Source organism: Cryptotermes secundus, unplaced genomic scaffold (genome assembly GCF_002891405.2).
Source record: "Cryptotermes secundus unplaced genomic scaffold, Csec_1.0 scaffold423, whole genome shotgun sequence".
NCBI lineage: Eukaryota > Metazoa > Arthropoda > Insecta > Blattodea > Kalotermitidae > Cryptotermes > Cryptotermes secundus.
Window position 1 is genome coordinate 1,498,219 of NW_019731985.1, and position 27,247 is coordinate 1,525,465.

The 27,247-nt window shown below is 39.8% G+C and overlaps 2 protein-coding genes across 3 annotated transcripts in view; one reads left to right on the top strand and one right to left on the bottom strand.

The window, feature by feature from the left end:
* LOC111867450 (nicastrin) overlaps positions 1 to 27,247 on the bottom strand; it is a 91,533-nt gene that overhangs the window by 5,623 nt on the left and 58,663 nt on the right. Inside the window, exon 13 of one of the 2 annotated variants that reach the window (XR_002843350.2) lies at positions 25,866 to 25,962. Coding sequence is in view for 1 of the 2 variants with exons in the window: in XM_023857331.2 (XP_023713099.1) it covers positions 25,935 to 25,962 (28 nt within the window). In the remaining variant the exon portion in view is untranslated. Of the gene's footprint in view, positions 1 to 24,935; positions 25,963 to 27,247 lie in introns of those variants that run through there. The other variant, XM_023857331.2, reaches the window with a different exon arrangement.
* On the top strand, positions 6,340 to 25,357 carry LOC111867451 (aldose 1-epimerase). Its single transcript, XM_023857333.2, has 7 exons — positions 6,340 to 6,620; positions 14,740 to 14,897; positions 16,009 to 16,218; positions 18,132 to 18,219; positions 21,368 to 21,509; positions 23,008 to 23,197; positions 24,798 to 25,357. The coding sequence occupies exons 1-7, from the start codon at positions 6,362 to 6,364 to the stop codon at positions 24,912 to 24,914; spliced, it is 1,164 nt and encodes a 387-aa protein (XP_023713101.1). The 5' UTR covers positions 6,340 to 6,361; the 3' UTR covers positions 24,915 to 25,357.

A 27,247-nucleotide genomic window follows, 5' to 3' on the forward strand; every position in this document is an offset into this window, starting at 1 on the left:
TACTATTGCATATAAAAAGAAGGAGGGATGAGTTGAACTTGTAGCTGAAATGGGGTAACATGAAATGAATACAACATTTCAGTGGAGATAGACCATGAAAGAAGTTACTTGAAAGAATGAGCAGAAGGGAGGCAGTATTAATCCTTTATGGTTCGGAAACAGGTTTCGATCAAATGTCAGAGTGAGGCCAACAATTTAACATTCAAATAAAATAAACCTCATCCAAAATACACTATGCATGGTGGGATGTAAGGTAAACAAAATGTTGCCCCTGTTATTAATTAATTAGGCACTGTACCATGAAACCATATGGAGGAGTGGAGGTATAGTTCAACCATTTTTGACTTTGGCACTAGATGGAAGTGAGTGTTGAGCTTCACTCTCCTGCTGCTTTAACCCTGGGAAAAGGGCCCCCATACCCATTGGATAGGAGGCTGAGTGGGCCCCAGAGCTGGTGTGGACGCTGTGGAGAAGAGAATAATCTTGCACTCCTAGGGAATTGAACCTGGGCCATCCAGCCCATAGCACGTCCCTGTCCTGACTAAGCTATCCTGACTCCTGGTGGGATGTTATGTACTGAATTAAATATGGGGAGAGGGGAGGGAAAGCAAGTTTTAGAAGAATTATGTGATAAAATTCTGGGAATCAACGGTGGAGAATAAAACAGTGAGTAAAAGAATGTATGGTACAATTAAATTTAGCCAATTACATATACATAAAAGTATCAGCATCAGACATATTAAAATTAATACAATTAAAATCTTGTAAGAATTGCGCAGAATCTTATAGAAAAAGAAAAACAAATGTGACACAGACTTCTGGGTTGTAATGCCATGTAGACTGGTAGGAGTCTGCCCGTGTTTTAGAGGAATGCATCGGCTCCATTTTCAGGGACAAAGAGAAAGCCAAGCAAGAAACCAGCAATAAGCAGGTGGCAAGCAAAATCCATGTTGTTTTAAAATAAGGTTCTTGATAGTATACACGTGTCCAGGATCCGTTAGGACTCATTTTTTTAAATTTTGTCCTGCAATACCATCTGTTGGTGAGTTGTGGCGTTAAGATTCTTGGAAGTTTCAGCTGTGGTTCTCTATAATTTCAAAGCGCAAGTATCGCTGCATCATGTGTTCTGACCTTGAATGTTACAGTACTGTTCTGACACTTGTCGGAAAATGGCGGTTGAACAGAGAGCCATCATCAAATTTTGTTGGAAGTTAGGCAAAACAGCCAGAGAAGGGTACGAAATGATGAAAAGTGTGTATGGTAGTGATTGTTCGAGTCACTCAAACAATTTTTTATGGTATGCTGTATTTCGTGATGGCAGGGAGGACATTGAAGACGCTCCATGTGCATCAAAGCCGAGAACAAGTCGCACTGAAGAAAATGTTGGGGGGGGGGGGGAGAAAAANAAAAAAAGACCGAAATCCTTGCATCAGACAGATGTGTTTCTGCAAGACTCATCGAGGAGTGTAAACGCCTGTTGCTAGGTGGCCAGTTTCTAACACACACACACACACACACCAATGGACTAACCGGGAAGTGATGTTCTGTACGCAGTCCATTTGAAAGTTACATGATGCGACAATAGAAGAGCTGCTGGGAGAGGTTTTCTCCATGCTTCCTGTGCTGAGGTGTTGTAAGCAGGACAAGTCTAGAGTTGAGTTAGTTGTGAGACAGTTGCTGGCCAGTAAGGTTGTGAACAGAGAAGTTGAATGATATACAGCATTGAAAGCCGTTACCAGACAATGACTTGTGAAGATACAGCAGACTGAGAAGACTTAGTGCATGTTGTAGTCAATTGTAGACTGCATGAATTAGCAATAGTGCTATAATTACTTGTAATTAACTTCTGTAAGAGTTTAATAAATCCAATTACCAGTCCAAGCCCTGTCTATTGTTGTCCATACACATGACAATTTGGGTGATATAATTTCAATAAGCTAAATGATGTGGAAGCTACAAAAAAGTATCAGGTTGAGATCTCCCACTCAACAAGTTGGGTTAATGGAAATATCTTCAAACTTTAATTTAGTTTCAATTAATTTTTTGCTAATTCTTACTATTGGAATTGCTTTTTTGACAATTTCTGGTTGGAAATATCATCCAGAAAAGAACTAATTTGACTTTGTACCCTGACCCTTACACATTTTGGAGGCTGTGTCCAGTTTCAGGGTATCTTCTAGAGGGATTAAGTGATAACTTCACAGGCAATAAAAGTATCCCTTGGTGACAATTATTCAGGTATTCAAGAAATTTCCAGTTAACAGAGAACTGTAAGATTCATCAGTAACACACCAAAAGCCCAACACAAGACCTGTTCATATCCTCACAACATATTTGATATCCATTTAAGCATGATTATTGTCCTTCAGACTTCAAGTTGCCTCTTACCATGAGAATTTTCAACAGAAAAACAAGCGCATCACAATTTCCTTAAAAATAATAGGTGAAGACCAGGACTGTAAATAGGATAATTCATCGCCAGGTAGCTTCTTCCATTACAGTTGTCTCCCTCAGCACTCAGTTACAAACTACCCAGTGTGTCTGACAGCTATAATATGCATGGCTCACCTTCAGGAGGTGTTCGGTTCAAAACACGACTGAAGATTTCATGCTAGTTCAGAACTTTTGTGATTACATTTTGTTCCAGCAGACATATGCCAGGACAACACATTAAAATAATCCACAATCATTTGTACTGCATCAGTACAGATTAACCGATAACAAACCATTTTTCATTAGACACTGCAGTTGTTTGGGGAGAGGGTGGATGGCATGCAGTGGGTAATGGTACGCATGTCAATTTTGAAGTTCCAAGAAGTCATAAGCAACTGTACATTGAACTATAATGTAGCAGAAGTTTACAAAAACTGTTGTTAATTTTCAGTTGGACTGCTATGGAACTGCGCAGTTTTGATGCCCAGTTTTGTGTTTTTGCGGCTTGTGTTGTAAAGAAGACGAGAAAGAAAATTTTTGGGAAGTATCAGAAAAGCAAATAGTTGTAGACATAGTACATTCTCGTATCTAGTAACCCCTTCTCAATTTGCCAGGTTTCAGTTTTTGCTTATACATGTAGAGGTCAAATTAAGTTAATGGCGTCACAAGGGGTAATTGTAATCTGAAGATACTGTGATAATTTAAAGTGTAATTTTCTTTTTCTTTTGCTTGAAGTGCATCAAGTGCGATGTCTTTGGTGAACGTCTTTGACATTAAATTATGGGCAGGCCTAAATGACAGCACTATTCATTTATTGCATTATGGGTCGACTCAGCATATAACAGAAATGAGTACCAGCAATCTCCGTGGGTAAAAACGGCTGACGACCTCGCTGCCATCTGTGAGCAGATTGTCTAGAAAATGTGGCAGCCTTGACGGCCTGTTACAGGAATAGCTTTACTTATATATTCTATTGGCTTTTTGAGGGGAGGGGTTGTAGCACATATTCCATCCTACTCACTAGTAAATTTAAACTAAAGTTCAGTTCCTTCAAAATGATTATTTTTATGTTATTATGCTTTGCACTTTTGCAATTTGTAGTCTCTTTCAGTCAAAATATTTTTGCATTCCATTGTTCCACGTAGATGGCCAATGGTATATGATCTGCATGTTTCTTGTTTTTAGTAATTAACACTTTTTCTCTTAGAGATGTGGCATTGTTGTTTATACATGATCATATCAGTTAAATTTTCTTTGTGGACAAATGTTGTAAAATTGGAAAAACTCATTGCCTAACATTCTATAACAGTTCAAAGTCATGTGCATGCAGTTACTCCTCTCACCTCTAAAAGGTCATGAAATAAATTGAGTTCCATTTGTGAGTGTGGCATAGAGATAACAGAATATTGCCAGATAAAGGGGAATACTGAGGGACCTGGTTTTACAAGGTTTTACAATTCTGTCATTACACAACAACAGTCAAGGTCAACATTATCTTAGCGACATATTTTTGCTTTTAAAGGAGAATACCGATGGACTTGGATTTAGTTATTTATATAACAAGAAGCACTTTTAAAACATTTTAACATAGTGATTACACAACTGTTTATTCATCCAGCAGTTATATAATGTTAATGGACTTTCATGGCCAACAGTATTATAATATACGTATTTGTTTATATGTACCTAGCTTAACACCCAATGAGAGTTTGAAGGGAATATTCATCTCTATAAGATTTGTGCTATTAATTTCCCCTGCTTGCTGCTGTATACCTCTCAAGTTCTGTATGTTGTTGAGACTGACGTTAATGACATCTCTTATGAATAGCACATAACAAATAGTCAGTTTTAAACCATCTCCTTTATATGGCTTACTACACTTCACATAACTAACTCATGCAGCTGAACCATTCTTGAGAAGCTGCCGGTTGTGCAGCTACTCAAGAATTTCCCAACATTTTATGGAACAAATTCATTACCATGTTCACAAGCGCCCTCCACTGGTCCCTATCCTGTGACAAATCCAGTCTATACTGCCCCATCCTGTCTCTCTAAGATCCATCTGCTTGTTGGCAGGCCGTCCTCTCTTTTTGGTCATACCTCATGTTTGCTATCCAGGCATCCATCTTCACTTGGGGGGCTTTTACTGTGGATTTCATCTTATCTTGGTTGGCTTCGATCCGGACCTCAAACTTCTCATTATTGTCCTTTATCATGGCTTCCATCTTGACCAGCATTTCTTCTTTCATTTCCTTCAATTTATGTCTGTCTTGGCTTCCATTCCGGACAGAATTTCTTGGTTGGTTTTCATACTGGTGTCTGCCTTTGCCTGGTTGGCATCCTTCTGTCCCTTCATGGCCTTCATTCCTGCTTGGCTGGCTTCCATTTTGGAGGCTAGAGAACCTATCTGCGTTCCCATCCCATCTTGCATGGCTTTCAGGAGTTCCAACATTTGTTCTCCTTCCATAGTGTGGCGGTATAATTTCTACCGCGGTACTGAATCCAACAATTCGATCAATCCAATCCAACCAATTCTGACACAAGTTGGTATGTGTTAGACGGAGTTCGGGTTGGTAATCGGATTTATCAACAACAATACCACATGTAGGGTGGTACGTGCGACAAAAATGATGGGTTATAGCTCAGATGATTGGATTTATTAGCACCTCGGTTACCCATTCTCTAATAATTACACTTAAATACAGCGCTATCGCTGATTAAAAAACAAATACACACAGGTCCTCTCCTGGTACCACAGTTAACATACAGGAACTATAACAGTCTCACTAAATTACACACTCCCATTCCCACTGCACTATAACACTAGCACACATAAAGTTTTCATTTCACAAGTTAAATCTTTTTCAAATTCCAACTTCCGTGGCTGTCTCCTACCGTGAACGCCGAACTCAGAACTATGTCACTCACTTACATAGCCGAAGGACCGACACTGGCCAACAGTAAACACATATCACCTGACCCCTACCCACTGTTGCTCTGTGACGTCACCGCACAATGTTTATGTTAGTAAATTATAATTCACTTGGAAAATTAATTTAAATTTGGTTGAAAATACAAGGTAAGTTACTTAACATACCCCTCCACACAATAAAGTCCTAACCCTGTATGAAACTGTGTCACCGAATTGCGTCGAAATAGTGTTACGCGTACCGGTTGCAGGTACTGCTAATTCAGTCTCGGCCAGGAAGAGCCCCTCTCTGTCGCTTCCGCGAAATGTGTTTACACAGAACACCTTGGAAATTCCACTTCGTATTTTATCAGTGTCGGATGTTATGATTTGATTGTGAATAAGCAAAGCAGAGACCGTAGTACGTACAGTATCCGTTCAAAATGTAAATATTACGTTGTAAGAATGATGATAGGATACAGCAACCAAAAGATGAAGAAGACTGCTGAAATGAAGCAGTTCAGAATTTCTGTTTTTTTAACTTTGTTCATCGTTCGGTATTTTAGAAACTATGAAACAGAAAGTTTCTAGAATACTAGACGACAGACAAAGTTCAAAAACCCAGCAATTCTGAGTGAGTATTATACACAATCGACAGAACCCGTTAGAATATACTTGAAACAGTTCAACCTATTTGAAAGAGACATCTTATAAATTTTTAAATGGGTAACATTACACATTTAAGGATATGGAACAAAATACATCTTAAATCGTCCCGCAACAAGAATTACAACAGCAATGAATAAGCCGTGTGCTGATGGACTATCAGCTTCTGGCTTTGCATTGATTCCGAAGTCCTATTTGATGATAGGTTTCGAAGTTGTGGAGAACTACGAGAAGATGAATTCTGCTGATGCCTTTCTTCTCGGAACAATGCACAATGTACAACTTTCCCCACTTCAAGGCTGAAACTACGTATATAAGAACTCCGCCACACGGAAGCCACAGCGCAGAAGTCAGATGTTGCTGTGGCATATTGTGGCAGGTTTGTTCTGCGTCATCGCGACGCCAAGAGTGCAGTGTTGGGCAGTCAATGACGTGACAGTGGTAGAGGATGAATATGGGATACTTGGCAACCAGACCGTCAAGAGATATACCTTCTCCAACAGCAAAATGACAGTCCAGATCATTACGTACGGGGGCAGGATCTCGGCCATAAAGGTGCCTGATGCTCATGGAGGGACTCAGGACGTCGTCCTTGGGTTCGACAATTTGAAAGGTTCGTAAAAGGTAAAGTTGTTCTTGTGTTTAACTCATTAAGCACTATGCCATGAAGACGTATGCGAGAGAGGATGTATAGATCCACATATTCTTGACGCCGGCACTAGTTGGAGGTGAGTGGTCAGCTTCACGCCACAGCCGTTTTACCCCCAGGGAAAGAGCATCCGCTACCCATTGGAACTTGAAAGTTTCGTAGTTTATTTAATTGCGTTATATCGACCCTATAATGAATCTGAAGTTTGATTGACTGAAAGGTCATGGGTGACTAGCATAGATACCCACATGAAGTACAGTTCTTGAGAAACCAGTCTCGCTTAGTCATTTAAGAAAATGATATAAACAATGGGTTACAAATAGAACATGACTCGTACGAAAAGGGGCAGGTTTTGAGGTTGAAGGATCAGCATTCCTCTTCGAGTTTTGAAGTCCCTGGGTTCGAAACCCGGCCTGGAGACCGGCTATCCTAATTGTCTTCTGTGGTTTTGACTATTTGTTCCAGCCACATGCTGCAATAATATACTCGTATTACAATATGCTACAATATGTTTATCCAGAAGGTATTAATACAGAAAACGCGAAGGTGGGCTCTTTCATTCGTCCAGTATCGAGATTATGAATGTCAAGTTTTACTATGCTGTCACATGGCGCGGTGTTAATGAAAGAGGAAACATCCACTATACTTTGCCTAGGGTCATACTTAGGAGGGTCGCAAGTTCACAATTTTAATTTATCACGAAAAATCTGCGTCAAAGTATTAAGCCATTCAATGGAACGAACAGCTATTGTAAAGGGGTAGGGGGGCAAATACAGGTCTACCGGTTCTTTCTACGTACACGACCGAAGCGATAGCATAGATGAACCAAGGGACGTTTGGGGCGGTACAAATTACAAACTACTTCTTTTTTGGGTTTTCAGACTTTATCCATCGTCCTGGTTGTAAGATAACTAAGAAAAAACGCGACGTTTCGGAAACTGGATGTTTCCGTCCTCAGGTGAGGGAAAACACCTATTATGTTGGGTCCCTTAGAAAGAGCTAGCCTCAATCCAGTGATTGAGGACGGAAACAGATCCAGTTTCCGAAACGTCGCGTTTTTTCTTAGTTATCTTAAAAACCAGGACGATGGATAAAGTCCGAAAACCCAATATCTATGTGTGTTATACACCATCGTCAGAATCCTACAGTAATTACTTCTTTTTTACTTTTTATTACATAATTTCTGCAGTTCTCTTATGCACACTGTGACTACTGATTACCAATTTTCCAACAGTGTACATAAAACTGTCTTGAGAATTACGGAAATAACGACGGTGTTTGTCACAGCTTTCTTTTTTGGGGGGGGGGGGGGGGGGGGGGGGTGAGNGGGAGTACAATGTTACAGAATTTCATGTTTCTAACTGTAACAAAGTTCTGTGAAAGCTTATATACTTTAACTGAAATTCCTTGTCGTCAGAAGCGGTATTTATGCTTGCACTCGTCATGACTGTGTGGAATGCTCACGGTTAGTGAATACAGTAATAGGCATATAAGGCCATAGATAAGCAAGGACGCCTTATAACTTTCTCGACTATCTTTCTATGGCAGATCCACTTCAGCACCGGGAGCCACTTAAAATACACTAACAGCTCAAGCGATTAGTCGCTGGCTTCCCACCGCGGCGGCCCGGGTTCGATCCTGGGGTCTGGTCAAGTGGGATTTGTGACGGACAACGTGGCGCTGGGGCAGGTTTTCTCCGAGTACTTCGGTTTCCCTTGCCAATCTTCATTCCACCAATTGCTCCACAATCACCCTCACCGATCATCTGGGGCTGGTACAATTGGCCAGAAGTGGCCGCAGTACAAGGGACTTAGTCCCACCCCACTAGCAATAAAAAACCCTCCAATTTTACAAATATTCGGTCAACAAAATACTGTCATGTTTCCGCGGTTTGCGTGACTAACAATACGGGGTTTGGATTTGTTGATCGAATTCATTGGACCTTTATGCAACTGGTTATAACAGTTCACAAATCACTATCTGACACACTGTCATCTTCTTCCGGCTGTGGACACACCACGGGAACTCTTCTGACTTCAAAATGAACTGAACCGTCAATTATTGTTGGCTTCTCGTTATGTAGACTAGAGTCGGGCCACAACGTAGAAAACACATCCGTTGCCTAACAGTGGATAAATGCGAACCGCACTGAAAAAACCTCTTACGACGTCGGTTCTATAGTTGCGTGCATTCCCTAGAAATGGGTATACTCTATTGTTGATTGCGTATTTGTTGCGGACTTGTTTACCGAGTCGTTCCCTAGCAATGGATCTACATGTCACAAAACATTGTCTTAAAGCATCTGAAACACTGATATCCCTTTCTGACATGTGTAACTCACTTTTGCCACAACAGATATATACGGGCCCTTGCACGGTCCCACCTAAGTCCCTCAAATCCGTCACATATTCTGTTGATGCCTTTGTGTCATTTGTGGCGTACAATAGTCTCAAATTTATGCATTTCTTTTTAAATTTCATCCCAGAATTTCTAGCCCTCCATCATGGCTTCCAGGTGAATCATCATATGTTGATTCTGAATTACATTTCTTTGCTACTTCTTTTGTTTAATGCAGCTCATTTCAAATTCATTACTGTTAATTTTAGCAAATAAATACGGGGGTTGGAACTTCAATAGTGGCAACTATTTATTTACAACTGATACAATATAGATACATGTTTCGAAGTTTTACTGTCCTTCACTGTAGTCACCAGCAGTGTGTACAACCCGTTGCCAGCGATGTGGAAGTCGTAGGATACCTTTAGCAGCGCCTGTTATGTTGATAGTTCGAATGGAGCGGTCTACTGCCTGAAGAATCTCTGGAACAGTTCTGAAGCGAATGCCACGAAGTGGTTCCTTCATCTTATGAATCAAGTCGAAGTCACAAGGGCTTAATTCCGGGGAGTATGGTCGATGGTACAGCACTTCCCAGCCCCATCGATGGAACAAATCAGCCACAGCTTGCGCTGCATGCGGCCGAGCATTGTCCTGTAAAATGATGGGTGGGTTCTGCAGAAAGTGTCGCCGCTTCTTTCTCAAAGCTGGTCGCAGGTTGTGTTCCAAAAATGAACAGTAATACTGCGCATTGATGGTCTGCTGTCAGGGAACGGTATGCGTTAGGATAACACCATCACAGTCGTACACGAGAATCACCATAACTTTCACATTGCTGGGGTTCTGACGAACTTTTGAATTTCGTGACCCGTAATGACGCCATTCGTTCGATTGGCGTTTCATTTGTGGCTCGTACGATTTGGCCCATGTCTCATCCAGCGTAATGATACGGCATAAGAAAGCCTCTCCGTCAAATCATGCGGAACCCATCGGTACGCAATTTTTCTAATGCCCAGGCGTTCCTTCAGAATGTGAAGCAGTCGTATGCACTAATCCTCTGTCTCCGGGCCAGCTTACGAATCATATGGCGTCGATCACTCTCCAGTAACGCGGAAAGAGCATACATTTCTTCTTCATTGACACTAGGACGACCTGGCCGACGCATGTCTGCCACATTTTGGCGTCCCTCGTTGAAGGCTTTTACCCACCTTGCCATTGTTCTGTAAGGCAATACAGATTCCCCGCAAGCCTCTTGAAGACCTTGATGACACTGTCGTGCTGTACGGCCTCTGGCACATTCAATCTTTATCCAACTCCGTTGTTCCTGTTTCGAAAACATCGTGACAACACTACATTAGACCGTCAGCTAACACGATGCTCTGTTCTACTCGTCACTGCGCATGCGCGTGACGTGGGAAGGGAGAGTCCATTTGCTCTGAGGTAAGGTAGGTATGCAAACTAACGTGTGGTATAAGCGACAATATTTGGTTCCGCTGCATGGCGTCTCTACAGCAGTGTTGCCACTATTAAAGTTTCAACCCTTGTATGTTATGTCTGCAATAAAATTACAAATATATATATAAAGGTAACGTTGTCCCTGAGCTTAGCCAATTAAGCACTACACCACGTGTGTGTGTCTATATATATATAACGTAAGTAAAGTAAAGTAAAGTAAAGTAAAGTAAAGTAAAGTAAAGCTATCCCTGTACCAGGCTGTGAAGGCCCATAGGGTTGTAAGACGTTGAGGGTCCCACATTATCTAGACAATCGGCTCAAAGATGGCGGTAAGGTATATATACATAAAGAGCCGGGATAGCGCATTCAGTATAGCGATTGGATATGGGGTGGATGACCAAAGGGTCGGAGTTCGAGTCCCGGTGGGGTCAAGAATTTTCACTTCTCCATGTCGTCCAGACTGGCTCTGGGGCCCACCCAGCCTCCTATCCAATGGGTACCGGGGGCTCTTTCACAGGGCTAAAGTGACTGGTGTGTGAATCTGACCACTCACTTCCAACTAGTGCCAGGCTCAAGAAAACGTGGGTCTATACATCCACTCGTGCCTTCATGGTGTAGTGCTTAATTGGTTAAGCATAGGGACAACTTTAATCTGAGATAATCGCACCAGGGTGTGAATTCAAAGCAGGAAGTTCCTTCAACATTGGTAGTCACCTGTGAAATTATGAACTGCCATAACAATGAAGACCACAGTCTAAATTTCTATGACCATAAAAACCTTAACAGATATACATAAACTCACTTTTGTGTATTGAATTACTTTAAATAAATGCACCACTTTCATACAATATTCTGTGTCTACATTACATTTGGTTTAAGTGGGGAGACAGATGCCACATTCATTGCTGTTCAAAATCTTCTAGCTCAGACACCAATACAGATCATACAATACACCTTTATGATTTATACAGGTAATGTAAAAGAATCACTAATGAAGTTTTATTTTACTGTTTCCCAGCATGGCTGGCATAAGCCTAAATGCTGCCCAGCTGATGATAATCTTCCCCATTGAAAGAGATCTTCTCTGCCAAAACTTTACAATAGCTGGTAACATGAAATTCCAGATACTATGGTAAAAACCATCACTAGCATCATAATTCTTAAAACTCCACAAAGCTCTCATTAGATCTGTAATGACTTACGCTAGTCCCACCTGGGAATTTGTAGCAGATGCCCATCTAATGAAACTGCAGCATCTACAAAACAAGGTTCTCTGCACTATTGGCAGTGTTCCAAGGTACACACTGGTTCGCGTTTTACACATGGCTTTCAAAATTCTGTACAAGCAAAGTCATATAAAATCATGATAACGAAAATGTTTGCAATATTGGACAAGGCGAAGCGTGACACAGAAAGTACAAGAGGCTTAAACTTGGCGGTGGTCAAGCATATGACCGTTCAAGTGACTAGACTGCCATTGTAGTGGAAGCTACTAGAAATAGGGCATAATCTGCTGCACTGAGCCTGGACTGACAGAGGCCCTGTATGCATTTTATATACATTTATCAACATGTCCAACATGAAAAATGTAAATATCCTTTACATTATGACAAATGACTTACTGCTGCATACAATGACTCTGAAACAAAAGACAGACCCATCATCTCATCAGAGAGGGTGCCCCACAATAACAAGACTGAAACTGTCAGACAGTAATAAATATCTGGTCATAAGCCCCAGACTTGGCTCAACACCAAGACTGACTGACTGACCGTCAGTTGCAATGTGACTTTGACTTCGACAATGAATCAGTTACCTGTGTGGAGGCGATGTCGAATACCTCCACCGTAGCCCTGTGAGTTGTAGGATGCAACGAAAAGGGAACCCAGTGACTGGGGATATAATCGGGCCACCTTGTTCCTGGGGATAGAAATCCAGGGACCTGGCCCTCCAGGTTGGGGGAGTCTCAAATCTGAAGCAGTAAAATATGATCATGTGTCTCACGGGACTCAGACCTGAGAATGACTGCACTGGTGAGGGTCAACAGCAATTGTAAATGATAGACCCATCCTCTCGTCAGAGAGGATGTTACATAAGGACTACAACTGCAAGAGTACTGTTGGGAAATAAAATTACTGGTCATAAGTCTCAAGGGGCTTGTCGCCAAGGCGAACTGATTGGCGGTAAACTGCCAGTCATAAAGTAACTGTGACTGTGATTTTGACAATGAGCCAGTTGAGTTCTGCAATGGAGGCTGAGAAGAGATGGCGTTATAATTAAGTGGAATTAACGAGTTGTGGGATATTCGCCGGATAGTAATGACATGAGCACAGAAGCTTATGAATCTCCATTGCTAGCAAGTGACAGCAGGCTGAGAAGGCTTAGTGTGTGCTCTAGTGATTGGTAAAGTGTGTAGATCAGCAATAGCGCTGTACTTGCTTGTAGTTCTGAGATGTGTGTATGAGTGGTCAGTAAATGTACTCACCAGTTCATACCTCATCTATAGTCACACACACACCTAAATCGTAACAAAATTAATAAGATGATGCAGAAATAATTTTTTATGCAAAAAACAGAAAAAGGGACTGTAAAATGTTCTGACCCAGGATACAATTTAGTTTTCCAGCTCTGCTTCCCAGGAATATGTCCATAACTGTTACAACGTCTAATTGATTATGACTGTCTAGAAATATGTAAATATAACTGACATACTCGTATTGAATTCACGCCAATGTTGGAGGTGGGTGCTTTTGTATGATGTAATAAATCAAACACATATAAATAAGATTGATATGTAGTGATTTTTATACAGTTGGTTTACATTAAAATGATATATGGAGAATAGAACACTTATAAAAATGTTTAGTTAGTTTCTTGGGCTGGGGTGAGACTGAGTCCACTTGGTATGTCACCCATTAACTGGCCTATTGTACCAGCCCTGGATGATAGAAGATGAGTGGGCAGCAGTCAGTGGAATGAAAATTCGCACGAGAAGCTGAAGTAATTAGAGAAAACCTGCCCCAGCACCACTTTGTCCACCACAAATCCCACATGATCTGACCTGGGATCGAACCCAGGCCACCACGGCATTAAGCAGTGACTTGTGGGAACATCTCACATTATCACACATTTTCTGCAACACACACTCTTCACATCACTTTTCACCATCACGCGCGCTAACCAATCAAATTGCTTCAAATGTTCGCATTTATACTACGCTCGCTGCTAGCCCCGCATCTACATCATCACGCGTGCTAGCCAATCAGCGCCCTGCAAATTCTTCCTCCTCAATTTCAAGTTTCTCTCCGCCCACCGAGCAGTGTATAAAAAGGAGCAGCCCCAAATTGGCAGCATCAGTCTGACTTCAGTCTTCGATCAAGCTACATCAACCAGCACATTTCGCTGCCGGCGCTTGGTCTTCGGAGGCATCGGGAGGCTGCACGAGGCATGACTGCCTCGGCCCTCCGGCTCTCACACCCGACGCACTGGGGCACCTCGCCTGGACTCGCCGGTGGTCGTGTCCCTGTCCGACCCACTGGGCATCTGGCATAGACACTGCCTTTCTGCTCCAGTGACCACGCAACCTCCATCACCTGCCACACGGCGATCAAGCAACGGCCGCACTGCGGCCCGTCCACACACCGCAACCAACATCCCTTCCTCCCGGCACGCGCCGCGTTACTTCACCGGTCAAGCATCTCAGCAATCACGGTCCTTTTCAGGACCAACAAACTGTTCTGAAGAAGTGGGTTGTCATCAGAGTAATGACGAACAACAAAGACAAAACCCCACAGACTAAATGCCTGAGCTATGGCGCAGACAATCCCTCTCAACTTAATGTTCATAATGATGACATATACTTTGATGTTAAAAAAAGGTTTGTACATGCTGTAATGTAATTAAATAATCAATAAATCAGCCCTCATTGTACTTGTAACTTGTGAATGGGGAATACTCATATATGTGGCCAGAGTTGCTGAATGCCAGATATGTGAAAAATTCTGAAAATGACACATTCAAAAAGTCCGTCCACTTTTCAAGACCTTAAGCCCTTTCTGCCCTGTTCTTATGTACAAATGATTCTCACTGCACACTGTGATAATTGGCTTTAATTAGAAGAAGAAATTTACAGTGGGGGGGTACGGGGGTGGTTGGCAATCTGTTGCTAAAAACTAAATCTTTAAGGCTTACTTTCCTTTATCAAACTCTCAATCCCACCCCCAAAAATCCTGGACGGTATTGTCTATGTATGTGTCTGCTAGAATCTGTATAAATTGGTTCCTTCCTTTGCAAGGCTTCCTGCAGAAGAATGACCCCTACTTTGGTGCTGTTATTGGAAGAGTGGCAAACAGAATTGGAAGTGCAAAATTCACTCTTTATGGAGCTCAGTACAATGTGACACCAAATGAAGGTCAAAATCAGCTGCATGGTGGACTGAGAGGTTTTGACAAGGTATGTATAGTGAAGTGGAAGACTGATTGAAACCATGTTCAGACTGCTATATTCAGTTACTGATGTAAGGATTGATTGAACCTTGGATTTCCCAAATATGCTGTAGCATTTGTGACCACTACAGGATAACTCACAGTCAGTGACAATGGTGAAAGCAACTGAGACTATTTTCCTATTAGACAGTGAGATCACATGATTTTATTGTTCTTAAAAAGAATTTCCAGGAAGAACTTATGTCTGTTTGTTCTGAAGTATTCCTCCTATACAGAGAACTCCAAAGAAATTATAAAGTCATAATTAAAGAGATTAATGATTTGTATGCACAGTTTATGCTAGTATAAATATCAACTATCTGGAAATACTCAAACATCATAGTATATCAAACAGAAAAGTGAACAGGGATTTTAGATGTTATTTAAAATTTTATATGAAACTAACCTTAACAAAATCGCATATATTGAATGAATGGCATCAATGGGAGGTAGACAGAACTGGCTCAAAATCATATTCAGTGGCAGGATTTAGTATCTGTAGTGTTGCACTTAAGGTTCTGCCACCAGTGATTTAGTTGGTTTAGCTTAGTCATATTAGTACCTCCCATCTCAGAAGTTCACAAAACACTGTATTGGTATTATTTACAGTATTTAATCAAATTCAAAAGTAATTGATTTGTAATGGCATCATGTTCATTCTTTCTCATGGAAAAAAGTTAAAGGGAGGCTTACATTCATGCCATCTATATACAGGCATTTGCATATGAACAATAAATGCAGGAAGCAACCAACCAATATTCAATTCATGTAGGCTGGGGTCCTGTACATATATTTTAGTGGCCCTAATTTAAATACTGTTATGCACATGGGCTCACTGGATACTGAATATGAATGGAATCTGAAAAGATTGGGGACTGAAATGCAAAATGAACTTAGTTATACCCATTATATTATAAAAGATGTGAATTTAACATCAGAGCCCTGGCACCAATGTGGCCCAGTTAATCTGAGCTTGCAACAGACAAGTCAGTTTTTATAAGCCACTTTCCAGGCTAGGCATAATACAATGATTTAACATTTTCATACAAGTCAGTAATGTGATGTATGAATGTTATCAGGTTGTGTGGGAGCCATTTCTACACAAGAAGAAGCTGACCCTGAGTTATGTTAGTGTGGACGGTGAGGAAGGATTCCCAGGAACAGTTATCACCCATGTCACATACGAACTCACGCCTGACAATGAGCTGATCTTCAGTGTGAAAGCCGCTACAACAAAACCCACACCTATTAACATCGCAAACCACGCGTACTTCAACTTGGCTGGTCATGTAAGGCTCCTTCTTACTCCATCTACCTAATATAGGGCCAATATGAATGTTACTTACTTACTTACTCATGGAGCTGAGCCCTTCTGGAGGAGCAGCCAATTCTGCAGCTACTCAAGAATTTCCCAGCATTTTATGGAACCCGAAGGTTCATTACTGTGTTCACAAGAGCCCTCCACTGGTCCCTATCCCGAGCCAGATCTATCCAATTCATACCATCCCATCCTATCTCTCTAAGATCCATTCTAATATTGTCCACCTACCTACACCTTGGTCTTCCCTGTGGTCTCTTTCCTTCTGGCTTTCCCACCAATATCCTATATGCATTCCTCGTCTCCCCCATTTGTGCTACATGACCTGCCCTCCTCATCCTCCTTGACTTGGTCATTCTAATTATACTTGGAGAAGAGTAGAAGTTATGAAGCTCCTCATAATGCAGTTTTCTCCAACCTCCTGTCACTTCATCTCTCTTTGGTCCAAATATTCTCCTCAACATCCTGTTCAATATGAATGTTAGAGAATATAAATTGAATTAGGCACTTCATCTTCAGACAGTACTGTATATGGAATTACATATAATAGGAGAAGTCTTGTCTTCTTGAATATAATGTCATATAGCCCAGTGAAAATCAGATGATGTTTCAGAGAAATATATTGCCTGCATCTGCAGGGTCACTGGTCTTTCCCTGAGGTTTTCCAGCTGAAGCTTGTTTGCATTTCCTGTCCCCACAGTGTGTGTTCCTTGATCTAGCCATCTTGTCCATCCTGAGTTAATTGAACCTGGTGGCTTTACTCAATAACCCCCAGCAATATAGGGTAAATAGTAAAGACAAGCAGCGGCACGCACACAGGAAGACTACACAGAATAATACCTGTACAGTGTGGAAACAAGAACTAGCCGCTCCAGCACTTTAGACATAGGGCGAGTAACCCTAACAATTTTAAATTTTAAATTTAAAATTTAGAGAAAATTTTAAAGGATTTTAAAATCATAACTAAAGATTTTATAGTGCTACTACAGGAAAATCAAATTTGACGTGTGCAATATAATCTACATACCAGACACATATCAACGAGGTAGATGTTGATAATACGAAGAAAATAACAATGTGTTTTTAAATGTTAAATTTTAGACTGGGTTCAGTGTGGCAGCAACGTTAAGAGTATACATCTGATGATGGCCGATAGAGGCCGAAACATGTAGTGTAGAAGAGAACAAGATCAAAGACATATAATATATATTGTTTGCACTTGGGACGGAGTTTGTATCATTTATCGTGTAGAGTGCAACAGGATGCTTAAATATAATAATATAGAGTAAAGTTTACAAATGGCGAAGCTACACAGGAGGTAATTTTCCCCATTTTCTTAAATGTGTTAAAGCTATCTTCACGAGCCATATTAATATGGCATAAACATTTCGTACCTTCAATTTTTGTTCTTCCCTCAACATGAGAGGCCAAATTCCAGATCACTGCAGAAGTATGGACAGAATTACAGCAAAATATGACTGCTATACTATATACTGCATCTTTCAGAAACACATGATTTGGGGGCCTTATGACAAAAAACTGATCAGCTCTATGTTCATTGTAATTGGTTCTCAAAAACTGAAAATTAAGTAAACAAACCTGGTTAATGTAACAGATCCAGATGGGGCAGGTCGAGTTCAATCCCTATCAGATGCAATGTGATTTTTCTCTGTATCTGCAGGCCATTCTGCCTCTTATGAAACATGGACATGGAGTTGACTTCTGTAGGGAAAAGGCTGTTGAAGTGTGATACTGACACATTCCTTTTCTACTGTTCAAATGTGAAACCATATATACTTTAATGACATAATGTTTAGCCAAGAAATAGGTTTACTTTTATATTACATACTGAGATTATTTAGTATCAATCACTTGTTGTTCCAGGCTTCTGGGCCTAATGGTCTGTTCCAACATGTGGTGTCTATTAATGCAGATTTGTACACAGCTACTGACAACCAGAGCATACCAACAGGTGAATATAAGTGCACATGTATCATCTACCTCATGCACATTTAACTGTTATTTCTCAAACATGACTGTCTTTGAAGAAAGCAGTCTTCTGGGATTTGGCACCGTGTATATGTGGTGTTAACCGACGTTCCTCTGAAACGTCGGTTAACACCACATATACACCGTGCCAAATCCCAGAAGACTGCTTTCTTCATAGTCACCGCCGTGAAAGCCTCAAATCTTACATGACTGTCTTTCTCCAAACTTCCTATCTTATAAAACAATGTGGCGATGGATGTAGCAAAATCCCACATGTTAAGAAGTAAAATGGTGTTTCATATTTCAGTGTGAGGTTTACCAGTATGAAGTATTAACAAGGTTGGTAATGTGTGCAGTGTCTGAGATATTTTATGTATGTGCATTCAAGAAGTATCTCATGGTCATTATCTTAAAAACAATGTGAATGATTCGAACATAACACGAAATATTCACTTCATCAGAGGCTACAACAATCATCTGAAATACTGCTCATTTAAGTATATATGTAAAAATATAATCAGACCTTCATGTAAAATGTGAAACCGTACATACATACATATATAATATACACCAATATTCAATGTTAATTCAAACATTTTAGTAAAAACTTAGAACAGTGAAGATATTTTTATCCAGAAGACAGATGACTGGATGTGGATGGAAAGACAAACACAATGAGCAGAACAGGTGGTCATAAATGTCCATCACATACACAGTGTGTCCAGGATCAGTTAGGACACATTATTTAAAATGTTTCTCTGCAATGCCATCTGCTGGCAAGTTGTGGCGTTAAGATTCTTGAAGTTTTAGCTGTGGCTGTCTATAATTTCAAAGCACAAGCATCGCTGCATCATGTGTTCTGACCTTGAATGTAACAGTACTATTCTGACACTCGCTGGAAAATGGTGGTTGAACAGAGAGCCAACATCAAATTTTGTTTGAAGTTAGGCAAACAGCCGGAGAAGCATACAGAACGATGAAAAGTGTGTACAGTAGTGATTGAGTCGCTTGAACATTTTTCAATGGTATGCTGTATTTCGTGATGGCAGGGAGGACACTGAAGACGCTCCACGTGCATCAAAGCTGAGAACAAGTCGCACTGAAGAAAATGTGAAGAAAGTGACTGAAATCCTTGCATCAGACAGATGTGTTTCTGCAAGACTCATCGAGGAGCTCTTGGGAATACCAAAAAGTACTGTGCATCAAATTTTGACCAAGGATTTGGGCAAACGGAAGGTCTCTGAGCGGTTTGTAAGCACACATGCTGTCAGGCGATGAGAAACATGCCAGAGTGGAACACTGCAAAGACATGTTACGTTCGGCCCAAAGTGATGCAAAATTTACAAAATCGATTGTTACTGGTGACGAGATATGGTGTTTTCAATATGAGCCTCTCACAAAGCGGCAGAGTGCAGCGTGGTTGAGCCAAAAAAGCTGAAAACAAAGAAAGTGTGCATGCAAAAAGGCGAGTAAAGACACTGCTAACCATTTCTTCGATTCCAAAGGAATCATTCATAAGGAATTTCTGCCAGAAGGTCAAACAGTGAGTTCTGATTCTTATCTCTGAGTCCTCAATCATCTGTGGGCAAGAATTCTTCAAATTCGACCTGAATATCAAGAGCAAGGTTCCTGGTCGCTCCTCCACGATAATGCCACACCCCACAAATTGAAGTACAGGCGTGATTTTTTGGCCAGAAAAGGGATCACAGCATTTGATCATCCTCCGTATTTGCCAGATTTGGCTCCAGCAGATTTCTCATTGTTCCCAAGCGTTAAGTTGGCGACGAAAGGAAACTGTCACGACACCATCCAGAACACCAAAGGGAGTCTACCACAGTTTTAAATGCGATTCCACAAAAGGAGTACAGTGACTGTTTTAGGAAACTTTTCAGTCAATTTCAGCTATGTATTGATTCAGAGGGAGACTATTTTGAATAAAAATAGTGAAATTTCGAAAGTAATTCACATCTTGTACTTTTAATGAACACAGTCCTAACAGAACCTGGACACACTGTGTACATCATAAAGAATCCACAACAGCACTCATTTTTCTGTTGCAATGTGAGATGCATCACAAGAACTTTTCATTTTTTGTGGAAAATCACTAGGGTACTAATCCTGCAGAGTAGTTCTTGCTACAATATCTCAATGGGGGACTGTTTTATACTTTACAATATTGATTTCTGGATGTTTTTAGCATGGGAAATAGGAAGTTCCTGTGGAAGTGACTCGTACCATCTAGCAGTTTAGGTTCCAAAACAAACTTAATTCCTTGAGGGGCAGCTGTTGCAAAAATTTGGATGGCTGATGAGTTTGTCAAACATTACACAGAATTAAAATCTTTGATTTCTTGCAATACGAACAAAGAGATGGATGGAGATACTTCATCAACAGAGGAAGATGCAATAAATAATACTAAGACATGCAGAAGAAGGGTTATAATAGCAAGATCAACATAGTAAACACAATCAATCATACAACCATACTTCATGGGAAAAGTAGAAAAGAATTGTGAATGTCTAATGCTGCTAAGTGCCCAAACACAACAATAATAACAATGCATCTTGATACTGCCCTCAGTACCCAAATGCATACTTGTTTATGTCAGAACATTATTTATTTCTTATCATATCATGAATGTGCAAGTCATTTTAATTACAAATCTTTTTCATAGGAAGATGAAAGTAAAGAAAAATAATATTTTTATATTATCCAAGTTCATATTCTTTTAGGAAAGAATAACTCCATAAGCATTTACGTATTCTTCATTATTTGGTATTGAAAGAGACAGGCTGTATTTCTCAATTCCCAGCAACATAGTACCATTTCCCTCTCAATGTTATCATGACAAACTGTGGCAGAACGTGGAACCTGCACTGTACCTGACTCTCAGAACCCATGCTGGGTAACTGTGAACTGGATGTCATATTTTGCCTTTGATAGCTTGACAGACTAACTTTCCTTAGTTTGGGTCCAGCAACACAAGGGCTGAAGCTGTGAAATCATGTGGGCTTTGTGCTAATTGCTTACTTCATGGGAAGAAACAGATGGGTATGGAACATTAATGAAATGATGTATCATAAGGGAAGGCCAACATGTACACTTTTCTTGAAGAAATGTCTCCATTTCAGGAGAACTGGTGACTGTTGCTGGTACAGACTTGGACTTCCGTACCCCACATCAGATAGGACCATTGATACAACAGAGAGGTGGCTATGACAGCAACTACTGTGTAAACACAGATGGACATGTTGGTCTCGTGTTTGTGTCCAGGTAAAATGAAATTAAAATTCCTTTTCTTGATTAAGCAGTTGAACATATTATATGTGTAGAATAAAGGAAAAGTATGATGTACAAATACATTCAATTAATTCTTTGGATGGCAGAAATCAAAGAGGCCAATAAATTATTATTTAGCATTAGTATGGAGACAGTGTACTTATCTGATTTTATTGGGAAGCTTGATGGTTGACTGATTTATGGGTTATTAATGATTTATTTACTGATGCTGTCAGGAGCTAAAACAATATAAAACCAAATGGGTTGGATGATAAGTAAATAATGAATTGAAAATGATGTGGAAGGAAGCGGTTGTAGCCTAATTCGAGGTACGAATCCAACATTTGCCTGGAGGGACAGAGGGTCACCATGAAAAACTTGTCAGGACAGCCAGTCTCTGGGACATCCTAAGTATGAAGGAGGAGTGCTGCTTACTCATTCAGGATATTCAATTGATAGATGATGAATGAGTTAAGTTTCCCCACAGTCATCCGGTAGCAACAACATATGATCAAAGGCCTCTTATGAATTCATGGTGTAGTTAGTTAGCACTCCTGTTTCAAGTTAGGGAGGTTTGAATCTTTGTCTGGAAAACAGCTGACTGTTTTTCATGGTTTTCCAAAATCTCTCATGAAAATTGTTAGGATTAATACCTTAAGGAGGACACAAAAGTTTGTAATCCATTGTTCAGATTCATTTCGCCTCTGAACGGTGAATAATCTGCATCTGACAAAGCATCATAAAAAACCAAGACACATACAAGGCTTTTCCTTTTTCTGGTGGAAGATGCCAATATTTGTTTGGAGTCTGTAATAGAAAAGAGTGATAACAACACTATTTAGCTATGTAAGATTTGAGGCTTTCATGGCGGTGACTATGAAGAAAGCTGGGGCAAGCTCCCTTCCCCTACCCCTCCCACACCACTGCTTTCACTTGTATACTTGCCCTTCCCCCCTTCCCTCTCTGCTCTCACATAGCTGTGTTATTTCCAGTCTGCTTTTACCGTTCTCACGGTCTTGTCGCTTGCAGATTTCTTATACTTTTTCTTCTACCCTGAAGATGGAGGCGATACGTTCCTCCGAAACGTCGGTTAGCACCACATATACACGGTGCCAAATCCCAGAAGACTGCTTTCTTCACTATTTAGCTAATTTCTATTGCATTAAATTACTGTATAGACAGACCACTGGTACAACTTACCAGAGGTCATGAATTGCAAATACTAAGTAATTAATGAGAAATTTACATAGTTCTCCCACATACAGAAATATGGCAACAGCACTCAGAAACCTATTTCATCAAAAGAAGAGAAAAAACTGCTTTTTGAGACATACTGATAATAAAAAACTGCTGAATTCTGTTCAGACCAATCAATGGCATCAATAATAGATGCCATTACTTTAATTATAATAATAAATGAATTTTCAAATGAAGTTTGTAATATGAAAGCGGTTCCTAAATGTTCTTAAAGTTTAATTTAATATGGTTTCAGAGTTGTACATCCTGAATCAGGGCGTTATCTGGAAATCTATTCAGATCAGCCAGGCGTTCAGTTCTATACAGGAAATGGTTTGCCGCAGCAAAATTCTGTGGATCCACTAACTGGAAAGGGTGGAGTGAAGTATCACCAGTATGGATCATTTTCCCTCGAAACACAGAACTACCCAGATGCAGTTAACCATGTAGGTACCCAAACACTGTCTAGTGTATTCCCTCTGTATAACATACAGTTTATGCTTTGACTGATAAGTCAAATTTTATCTAAGCCCTTATGGAAAACCGATTTAATGCTAGGCCCTGGTATCTCATGCCAGAGATCTTGGGATTAGGAGTGGGTGCTTCTTCTGGATATGAGGAAAACCACAAGTTTGGAATTGTATGCATAGCAGAAGAAGTTTGGAAAGTTTGCCCCATTTTATTTAATGACCTCAAAACCTGTAAAATTTAGAAAAAGTATATTCACCTGTTTCATGTCTATATAACTTCTGTTAAAACAATTCTTGCTCTGGAAAATATTAGCGAGTCCTCACATAATGTGACTCACACTGTATAATTTTGTGGGCAGATACTTACAAGAAGGGGTGCATAAAAGGAACCGAGTCATAGCCAAATGGGGGGGGGGAACTGACAAGAAACAGCCCTTAGAAAGGGCACACTGTTTATTAATCTAGGTGGGAGGTGCAATATTGAGAAAGGAGACGTCTAGGGATTCAGTGTTATTTTACAGAGAAATATGAAGTATGGACAGAACTGGCCCACACAGCCAGTAAATTTTAATCTCGGGGTTGGAAGGTAAGGACCCTCTTCAGGGCCCCAGCAGAAAGGAAGTGGGAAACAATCCTTTGTTCAATTGAAGGCCTGGGTAGAGGAGTGTCATATAGGGGGAAGCCACTGATGTGTCCCTGGAGAGGAACTATTTCTTCATTCATTTCAGAGAGTGGATGAGTTACCTACCATCCCTACACCTCATCACCATGAAAACCTTAACTCACATCCTGTGAGTTATGCTCACATTCCATGCAGGAATATATGTACTCCTTCACGTAAAGTGTTCATTATAAATGTCTGAATTTAATCAAATTTGGACTGTGTTGACAAATCTCACTAAAACTCCAAAATACTGAATTTAATTAATTTTTGTTCAGTGATTCTTTCAATGAGGGCAACTGACAAAAATCTATGAACACTGTTAAAATATATAGCAGTTTGTATCAAGTGAATTGAGGTTAGAGCAATAATTCTGTACATATATATTTGAATGCACATCATTATCATAATCAAAGTTAGATAAGTGGTAAGCAAAGTTAGAGTCAATGAAAATATGAGGCTGTATTTTGTATGTACCTTCCATGAAGATTTCCAGTACTGTTCTGTTAACATCATGTTGATGGATTTTGTGGCTCAATAAAGACAGATGGTAATTTTCTTGAACCAAATTATGTATTATAGAGAGCTATATTTTTTTCACATTTTATTCAGGTGTCATTTCTTCCCCCTAGCTGGCACTTTAGTAATACTGCAACAGGAGTGTAGTGTCTCTATAGGATTCATAGTTAAGTGAGGGGTTTTCCTGAATGCCTAAAGACACTGACCTTCTGACAAGAACGAAGAACCCCACATTCAATGTGAGAAAGCCCATTTGGTAGAATTCCATTTAGATTCAACAAAGGGGTGGTGATAAAGGTGATGTCCAGTAGAGTGAACATCAAGCATTTTCTTCAGTCAACGTCTAGACTGCTGATTTAATGAAGCATCAGACTACAACACACTTTTCTGTTGCAGCGAAACTTCCCCAGCAGCATTCTGAACCCTGGCACTATCTACTCACACACTACCATATACAAATTTGGTACTACTGCTGAAGAGAGAATGAGTTGTCACAACAGCAAGTATAATTAAAAAGTTGGCTCAAGATATATCTTCTGACTTTTACTGGAAGGCGACTGGTTCAATTCTTGCCTGGGGCAACAATTATTCTGACTGGAGCTTTTTATGGTTTCATTCAAACTACAAATTTATAAATTAAATAATTAATTAACTAAAAAGGCATGTTTAAATCTACCTTTGTCAGATGAATTTTGTAATATTTCTCTGGAAAACTATTACTCTGTTTCCATCAATATAATCTGTGTATAGATATAGTATATGTTAAAGATTTACAACATGTTTCAGCCATTTGGCCATCATCATATATTGTCCCTGCACCCTGACTTACCTGCTCTTTTCCCTACATTGGCAAATGTTCACATATGGATGTATTTTGTGTTGTCAGTCATTTACATATTAGTGCAATGCCCTTGTACTGATTTCAGTTGCAATAAATGAAATATCAAAATATTAAATACATTTCTAACCTGTAGTGTACACATATATTGTATTGATGGTAGAAAAATAATAAATATAATACTATACAATTTGATGCTGTAATACAATACTTCTCAGGAAATATTCAGTTCTAATAAGGATGACATGTTTGTTGAGCTTTCAAAGCTCTGTGGCTGTTGTCTGTCATATTCTTCTTTCTTCTTTGGATGTTCAAATAACATGTTTCTGCCTATATACGGCCATCATCATGTATATCTTCACAAGTTGTGACACTGTGTAATTTCCCTGTTAAGGGAAGCACAGCCCTCACTCAACAGCCACAGATAACATAACTGCACAAATGTCTACAACTCCACTTGGGTAAATTAGTACACCATTACATGCACCGTCCTGGTTCTTTTGAGAGATGGTATTGTGTTTCTGATCATATTTATTACCAGTTACATAATTCAGATTCCATTCATGTAAAGTGGCTATTTGCCATATACTTACACAATGAGGTTCCACTGCATAATTGGTACTCACATATGCAAACCTGTAATGGTATTTGGGAAAACGTGGATTCTGTTGAAGGGCAGACTTATATTCTTCAAATCAAATCCACTCAACCCTGTTGCACCGACTGAAACACACAGTGTACACACCATTGAGAATTTGACAGAAATTTATAAAACATAATTATACAGGCAGCAATAACCTAAATATGTTCATCGGTATGCACACCATCTGTTTTTCCAAATTTAAATACCACACAGCAACATTGTGTCAAGTTGCCTGTTATGTCTATATGCACTTCTCTTTGCTGAACAAAAAGTCTTAACATTACTAAACTGACCATTAGTCCCCGATTTGTCCTCGAAATAAGACTTATGTCTGGGGCTGATTTTGTCCTTGATTTGTTATGAATGTATAAGAGCCTTCTTGGCCCTTGCACCGCAACCTACAGTGATCTATTGTGCTTCCTTCATTTGTTAAATAAATTAATGTAATTTGAAAAACAGGGAACCAGTATAGTTCAGTTGGTATAGCAACGGTATACGGTGTAGTCGATGGATTGAGACTGCTTACAAAGGAGCTGAACAGTGAACTTGGAAATCAGTGAGCCATATAAAGCAATGGAGGCTCTGATAACCAAAGCATTTAGTGTTATTACAATTCAGCAGAACTTTATATTCCTGCAAACTTATGTGCTATGAGATGCTACTACTTCCAGGTATTTGCAATTGATCTAGCAATACTAAGAAATTTGCCACTACGCAGCTTTGGTCATGCAGACACTTCATGATGTTACTGTGGTAGATGAAGAATTTTTACTTAACTTTAACAGTTGATTGGTAGCTGTAAATTTCTGAATGTTTAAATAACAAATGAAAATAAAAGTGGGCAATGCTATTTTGGGAATTATAGGTCCAGAAATGCCACAGTTAGAAGTCTTTATGCTGACTACCATCTTGTATGCAGTTAGTATTTCAACAAACCGATTTGGTTTGTACGTTATGGAAATCCAATGGCAAACTGACCATCTGATGATATAAAGGGTACAAACGTGACCAACACTCTATGAGTAAATAAAACTAATACTGTGTTAATACCTGTTTTTATTATACATACCAATGTTTTTCAAAATTATATCCTTCAGGTGGTTTATATAAATATATATACCATCGTTACTGAATTGACTAACAAGGATCCATGTTAGTAAATAGAAGAAAGTAAATATCCCATAGAATTTTAGGGTACAAATTCTATTCATCAACTTCTTACTGCTGCAATTACTTTGTCCACCCCCCCGTATATCGTTACTATACACAACACGAACATAAAGAAAAAGAACATGACTGTAGGCTGTATTAAGTACCATTTAAATGGGAACTACCTTCTCTGGCTTCCACTGGTGACTTTGGAAT

Coding starts and splice junctions, on each gene's coding strand:
- LOC111867451 (XM_023857333.2), top strand. CDS start 6,362: ATGTTGCTGTGGCATATTGTGGCAGGTTTGTTCTGCGTCATCGCGACG. Junction 6,621..14,739: donor TGGGTTCGACAATTTGAAAG/GTTCGTAAAAGG, acceptor TTCCTTTGCAAG/GCTTCCTGCAGAAGAATGAC. Junction 21,510..23,007: donor GGTCTCGTGTTTGTGTCCAG/GTAAAATGAAAT, acceptor ATATGGTTTCAG/AGTTGTACATCCTGAATCAG.